The sequence below is a fragment of the Belonocnema kinseyi genome, chromosome 7 (genome assembly GCF_010883055.1).
Source record: "Belonocnema kinseyi isolate 2016_QV_RU_SX_M_011 chromosome 7, B_treatae_v1, whole genome shotgun sequence".
Lineage (NCBI taxonomy): Eukaryota > Metazoa > Arthropoda > Insecta > Hymenoptera > Cynipidae > Belonocnema > Belonocnema kinseyi.
This window is the reverse complement of record NC_046663.1, coordinates 64623761-64631734: the sequence shown is the minus strand read 5'-3', so window position 1 is coordinate 64631734 and position 7974 is coordinate 64623761. Positions and strand designations below refer to the sequence as shown.

At 23.8% G+C, this 7974-nt stretch overlaps 1 protein-coding gene across 1 annotated transcript in view; it reads right to left on the bottom strand.

Moving 5' to 3' along the window:
- LOC117177329 (LMBR1 domain-containing protein 2 homolog) overlaps positions 1 to 5918 on the bottom strand; it is a 23313-nt gene extending 17395 nt beyond the window's left edge. Inside the window, exons 1-2 of the mRNA XM_033367952.1 lie at positions 5628 to 5918; positions 1892 to 2235 (exon numbers count right to left, since the gene is read on the bottom strand). Coding sequence (XP_033223843.1) covers positions 1892 to 2235; positions 5628 to 5801 — 518 coding nt within the window. The 5' untranslated portion in view covers positions 5802 to 5918. The remainder of the gene's footprint in view (positions 1 to 1891; positions 2236 to 5627) is intronic.
- Positions 5919 to 7974: the final 2056 nt, after the last annotated feature.

Sequence of the window (7974 nt, the reverse complement as noted above, 5' to 3'; positions counted from 1 at the left end):
GGGAATTTAAAAAAAAACACAAATTATCAACCAAAAATGGAACAGTTATAAATTTTCAGTTAAAAAAAATTTTAGACAAACTGATGAATTTCCAAAAAACCTGAATGATGAATTTAAAAAAAAAAAAACAAATTTTCACACAAAATGATTAATTTTCAAAAAAGAAAATTAATTTTCTACCAAAAAATACGATTTTTCAAAAAAAATACATGAATTTTCAATAAAAAGGACAAATTTTCAACCAAGAAGATCAATGTTTTACTAAAAAAATACAATTTTTTAACAAAATAATGAATTCTCAATATAATAATTCAATTTTCAATTAAAAAATATAAGTTTTCAATCAAATAGTTGAATTTTGAACTAAAAAAAGGTCCGTTTTCAACCAAACATAGAATACTTAAGTTTTTATTTTAAGAAATTAATTTTTCTCACAATGAAAATTATCTGTCAAAGGGATGAATTTTTAAATAAAATGATGAATCTTCAACTAGAATGAATTAATTTTATACCGAAAGCATGAATTATTAACAAAAGAGCTTAACTTTCACCCAAGTAGTTTTATTTTCAATCAAAAATATTAATTATCAACTAAAAGTTAACTTAAAAATTAATTTTCATTTACAATGTAAGAATTTAAAAAGTTTTTTTTAGCAAAAATTGTCTAATTTAAATGCCTAACATTTTTATTGTTCAAGTCTTCACAACTGCATTTTTTAATTCTTTAAATTAAAAATGTACGCTTAAAAGTGGAGACCTAAATTGGAAAATTTTCAATATAATACAGTTTAGAATTGCAATAAACCATATGATAAAAAATAACACATTTAAAACTTTTAGAAATTAAACAGTTCAAAAAGTTCTGATTAAAAAATATAAATGAATGCTATCATTTTCCATGCATTAAATTCAAGAATGAATCAATAAATTTGTAAATTAAACAAAGTAATTCATGTTTACTTCAAGACTTTAAAATTAATAACTTTCCCACGGATACTTACACAATAAAGTAAGTTTTGAAATCTTGCTAAATATTCCCTTAAAATTAATGTTTCAAAACAAAAAACTTTTTTTAATTTTCTCAAGATTCTTAAGACGAATTATCATCTTGAATTATTTTCTAATCTTTTAAAAACTTCTAAATATATCTTGAACTTCACAAATTTTTTCTAAATTAATCATTAATCAATTGTCATTTATATATAAAAACTCTTCACTTATAATTCCTCGTTTTAAATAAACAATAAAATATTAATAAATATTTAAAAAACGCCTTTCTTTTTAATTGAAAAACTTCAAATTGAAGGGCTTAAAAATGGAAATTGGAAATAATTTATAAAGTTTCAATCGGCAATTAATATGGTTTAATTTTGAAAAGATTAAATATCACCTTGTAAAATCGTTTTTTTTTAAATTATTTATTTCAAAGGATTTTAATTTTTAGTTGCTCAAGACTTTAAATCTTCAAAACTACATTTTATTATCCTTTAAATTAAAAATGCCCGCTTAAAATTTAAGAAATAAATGAGAAATTTTTAAGTAAAAGATTGTAGAAATATTAATAATAATAATAATGTTCGAAATGAAAATAATTTAATATTCTATCAATTATATTATATATAAACTTATAACTATTAAGTTAATTGAAATTAAACTGATTTAAAATTGCATAATATCACGAGGTATGAAATTTCTGATATTTCAAGTGATTGGATCGATTTTTCTTCCAAAAATTTGTAAAATTTCCGGTAGAAAAAAAATACACTGTCATTTCCCTGTCTTCAATATTTCCCGGTTTTTACGCAGCAGTAGCCACTCTCAATTTGTAAAAGTAAATAAATCAGGATTCTTTTTTTGACGTGATAAATCTTAATTTCAAAATGATACTTACCCATCCAGATCTAATCCGGGTTTTAGAGCAATGTATATGAGAAGTACTCCACAAATAAAGAGATAACTTCCATAATAAATCGCGTTGTCGATTAAAGCTGTCTTTAATTTTCCCCTGACAGAGAAATCGCCAGCTTTTATGTAAGATTGCATCAAAGGGAGTATCAACCACGTTAAAAATTGCGAGGTCCAGTAAACTACTCGCCACAGATTAGGAAAAACGTTTTCTGGAACGCTGGACCAAGGTTCTTTACACGTGGTAGGAGGTTTTACCGTCGAATTTTCTATAGGACTTATAGTAGATTTATTGTGAATATTTAGCTCCACACACTGTCGAAACACTGTCTGAAAAATGTTTGAAAGGATATTTAAAAATCATTATTTTCAAAAATAAAACTAAGATATGCAAGGACACAATTTTTGATAATCAAGGGGGCCGTTTTAATCACATCAAAAATTCCCGGTCATTTCCCGATTTGGAAACATTTTTCACGGTCAATAAAATTAAAAACTTCGAACGATTACATTTTAATATAAAATGTTTTTATTTTATTATTTTAACAGGGTGGCCGCTATTTTTGAAATTTTCGTCTCCCGGGTTTCTCCCGGTAAATATTCGTGATTTTTCCCGGTTTAGAAAAAAATCAACACTATTTATTTCGCAAAACCAAAGTTATTTTCACAAAACTATCAATTTCGGACGTAGATTAATAATTATATTTTTCAGAACTTCTAATCATCTTTTAAAATTATTCGAATTTTTCCTAAAGTTTTTTTTAAGCCTGCAAAATATATACATATTTCCTTAAAATTTTTAAAATCTTATCTTAAAATTGATCTTTTTAAATAAAAAGAAATGCTCAATTTCCCTATGAATCATAAGAAAAGGTTTTTCAGTCTTTTGAAGCCTTTCATAATTCTTAAAAAGTTTATAAATTTTTTGATCGAGATCTACAAAAATTTATATTTTGTTTTAAATTAGGCCGTGGGCTATTTGCACTTGTTAATCGTTAAAGTATAATTCAACTTTTAAAATCATTATAATTTATGTTCGCATTTGATCAACTAGAAAGGTATTTTATTCAAAATTGTCTACTTCGAACGCTCCTAATTTTTAATTTATCAAGTCTTTAAAAATACATTTGAAAATTCTTTAAATCAAAAATGTAAGCTTAAAAATGAAAATCCAAAATGAAAATTTGTAATTGAAAGATTATTAAAAAAAAACTGTTAAAACGAAACTTGGACAGATTTGTTATCTAAAAATTGGTAAAATTTACGGTAAAAAATAAGTTTACTGTCATTTCCGGGTCTCCAAAAATTCAAGCCGCTACCCTGATAATTTATGAAAATTCATATTTTAAGTTCAAAATTAACTATAATATAACGTAATAAAAATAACTTTATTATTATAATATTTTAGAAAAAAATCGTCGCTTTTAAATTTATTTTATGGATTAATATGTTTATTCATGGAACTTCTCACGTAAAATGATGTAAATATTTCATTACAACAATTGCTTTTTAAGTGAGTATTCATAAATTAAATTTTAAACGGCTGTGAACTAAAGAAAATTGAAAGTTGAATTTACAACACATACAAATTTAATTGTTAAAAATTCTATTTTTTTCAATGAAAAACACTAAAATATTCCAAAATTAAAAAAAAACCTTCTTAAAATCATAATAATTTTTGTTCGAAAATAACAATTTTCGATTGAAAACGACAATGTAACGTGAAATTAAAAAATTATAAATCTTACTTGAAATTCAATTATTTTTGTTCAAAATAATTAATTTTGGTGCAATTTTTTGTTGATCTACAGCAGTTTTAAATACAGATTTCAAAGAAGATTTTCAATTTTGTAACAATTTGAGGGTGTGTTGACGTTTTTGACGTGACATCGATTATTTAAAAAAAAATCATTAAATTGCAAAAAATATTTACTATTTGGAACTATTGATTCTTACGGAATGTTGGCGTTTTTTGTCGGCAATTATTAGTATTCCAAAAAATTAAATTTCATTAAATACTTACAATTTTTAACAATTTTATTTTTACATGTGTGACTTGAAATCGGCATTGAAAAAATATATAAAAAATTGGGACTTTTAAACAAAAATCATTATAATTTGAACAAGATTTATTTATTATATTTATTTACCATGTTAGTGTTTTTATATGGGCAAATTAAAAAATTAAAAGTAAAATCATGCAATATTCAATTGGAACAGTTACATTTTCCGTAAAAAATTTTTTTACAAAGAAAAAAAAAACAACGAATTTTCCAAAAAATAGTTACATTTTCGAACAAACGTGATGAATTTTCAACTAAATGATGAAAATGATAAATATTTAACTGGTATAATTGAATTTTCACCAAAAAGATGAATTTTCAAAGTAGAATATTAATTTTCTACAAAAAGAAACGAATTTTCAATAAAACACTGAAGTTTCAACGATAAAAGGTAAATTGTTAACCGAAAATTGAATAGTCAGATTTTCAGTTTAAAACATTAATTTTCAACCAAAGAGGTGAATTTTGTACTCATAAATATCAGCTCTCAATAAAAAATGAAGTACTTAAATTTTTGATTAAAAAAATTAATTGTCAATCAAAAAAACTTTCAACGAAAGTGATGAATTTTCGGCGAATATGATGCATCTTTAACTGAAATAGATGAATTTTAAACCAAAAGTATCATTTTCGAAAAAATAGTCAAATTTTCCAATTGAATGGATGGAATTTTCCACTAAAAAGATGAATTTTGGACTATAATAATTAAATATTTAAACAAAAAGATTAATTTCTACCGGAAGACAAATTTTCAAATGAAATAAAAATTGTCAACCAAGAATTGTATACTTAAATTTTTAGGTACAAAACATAGTCATTTTCAACCAAAAATAAACTAATTTAAAAAGAATAGTTATATTTTCAGAGCAATGAATTTCCACCTAAAATGTTGAATCTTCAACTGGAAAAGTTTAATTTTAAATAAAAAAGATGAATTTTCTATTAACAAGAAGAATCATCCAACTGAAATAGTTAAATTTTTAACAAAGATTATGCATTTTCAGCTAAGAGGATTAATTTCTACCGAAAAAGTAGAATTTTTAACAAAATACATAAATTTCTAACTAAAAAAGACAAACTGTCAACCAAGAATTAAATAGTTAAATTTTTAGTTAAAAAATATATCATGTTAAAAAAAGTTTATTTTCAAAAAAATAGTTAGACTTTTAAAACAAGTAATGAATTTTCAAATAAAATGATAAATATTTTAATTGAATAGTTGAATTTTAAAACAAAAAGGTGAATTTTAAACTAAAATTATGAATCTTTAACTAGAATAATTGAATTTGAATCCAAAAAGATGAATTTTCAACTAACATGATGAATCATTAACTGGAATAGTTAACTTTTCAACAAAAAAGATAAATTTTCAGCCAAGAGGATTAATTTCAACTGAAAATTGAAGATTAATTTTTTTTACCAAAAAGTATGAATTTCCAACAAAAGACATGAATTTTTAAATGAAAAACGATCGATTTTCAACCAAAAAAAAAGTAATTTTAAAATTTTAAAAACAATAAAAAAATTAATATAAAGCTACTTTTGTAAATAAAGAATTATTGTTAATTAATGTCATATTACAATTAAAATAATATTAATAAGCATGCTCTCAAAAGAAGGTAGGAGAGGCAATCTATAGTATAATTAAAAAATACTTACAGAAGAAACATCCAAGGGCAAAACGAATATAATCAGCAATGAGAAGTACCAAGCAATTAAAACTGAGAGGGTGACAATAATATGTTGTCTAAAAGGATTTCCATATCTGTAGAGTAAAGTCACTGCCAGGCAGAATGCTAAAATGACTTCAGTTAAAAGTGGCCCCAGAGACATTTTTAGTTCGTTTTATTTTCTCGAAACTCTAGAAGATCGTATTTTTTTTACGCTTTTTGGGAAGCTGTTTCTGCCTCTTGATCTTCCTGGGATTCTTTTAATTTTTGCTCAGCATCCTTTTGCATTTTTTCCAACTTTTCTAGCGTAAGTGACTTCAAAGGCATAAGTTTCGGCTTACAAAGAATGTAATCAGGAATCTCCTCATGACAAAGAATACCCGACTTTGGAAAAATTACATCTATTTGTGCATTGCTTCTGTCTTTCGGCTCCGACATTTTTTTTCTACTTTAATCGAGTCTAGAAAGACAATGTACAATTTTTCATAGTAGGAAGTACACTCAAGTATTTCGCACTTTTTTAAATAATTGACTTAGAGCATATATACAATCTCGCGAATTTATGATACATCATTTTTGTACGATGTTTGCAAATATCTAAATGTGTAAAAATAGTACTATTAAGATGTAAAATTAAATAAATGTTTTTAAAATAAAAAAGTAACTAATATCTTTAGTTTAGAAAGATTTGAAATAAATAATACTAAAAAAATGGATCATTTCTTGAATTATAATTGAAACAGATTTTTAATTAAGCTTCCTATACTTCAAAATCAGTACATATTTAAGTAAAATTAATGCGGGTATTATATTAAATTCAATTTAAAACGCTTTAAATTCCTTACCTTTGAAGTGACAGTATTGCATTTTTGACAATATAGATTAATTTTTAAAAGATGCGATTTTTATACTAGAAAAGTTTAATTTTTAGCCACGTAGTTGAATTTTCAAATAAAGAAGCTCAATTTTCAACCAATTGTTTAATTTTCAACCGAAATCTTAAATTTTCAACTAAAATGATAAATCTTTAACTAAAGTAATTGAATTTTAAAACACAAAGGTGAATTTTCAACCAAAAAAGAAAACGAAGTTACAACAAAATAGTTGAATTTTAAACCAAAAAGGTGAATCTTTAACTGGAGCCGTTTAATTATCAAACCAAATCATGTATCTTTAACTAAAATGATCAGTTTTTTAAAATAATTTGATTTTGCAACCAAAACGATAAATTTTATACTAAAAAAGATAAATTTTAAACGATACATGAAATAGTTAAATTTTCAGTTAACAAAGACTGATTATCAACATAAAAAAAGAACTTTCAACAAAATAGTCAAATATTCAACTGAAGTGGTGAATTTCCAATTAATATTAATTCTTAATAAAGACGTCTAACTTCCAATCAACTGGTTAAATTTTCATAAAGTAAGATGAATTCTCAACGAAAAATGTAATAGATGATATTTCAACCAAGAAAGATATTATTTTTTTATAAACAAAACAGTTGAATTCTAGCAAAAAATACGAATTTTAATCCAAGATCGATTTTCGACGCAAAACGTGTTAGTTCACGTTTTAAACAAAAAATAATTTAATTTTAAATAAAAAACAGTTGAATTCAATCAATAAAAGTTTTTTCTCCAACCAAATAGTTGAATCCTAACGATACCAGATAAATTTTCAACCGATTAGTTGTACTTTTGACCAAAAAGATAAAATTTTAAACCAGACGAATTTTCGACAAAAAAATTTTATTTTCTACTAAGAATAATTTTTTAGACAAGAAAGAGAAAAAATGTCAACTACATTGTCGAATTTTCAACCCGAAAATGTGAGTCTTTAAAGAAAGTTCATTTTTAACCAAATACTTCCATTTACAATCAAATTTTTGAATATTTACACCAAAAGGACAAATTTTCAACTAAATTATTGGACTTTCTATAAATTAGTTCAATTTTTGATATGAAAATATCAATTTTTTGCGAAATATACCTATCATTTTCAAGCAAAAAGATGAATTTCTGGCAAAATAGTAGAATTTGTAACCAAAAAAGATGAATTTTCAACCCAGACTACTTTTCAACAAAAATTTATAAAAAAAATGAGTTTTCAAACCAAAGACCAATTTTCAACAAAAAAGTTAAATTTTTTACTAAGAAAGATTTTTTAGGCAAGAAAGAGAAAAAAAGTCAACTAAATTGTTGAATTTTTAAGCTAAAAAGACGAATTTCTTACAAAACAGTTCAATTTTCAACCCGAAAATGTGAATTTAAAAAAATTCTATTTTAACAAAATAGTTCCATTTTCAACCAAATTGTTTAACAAATTGAATTTCT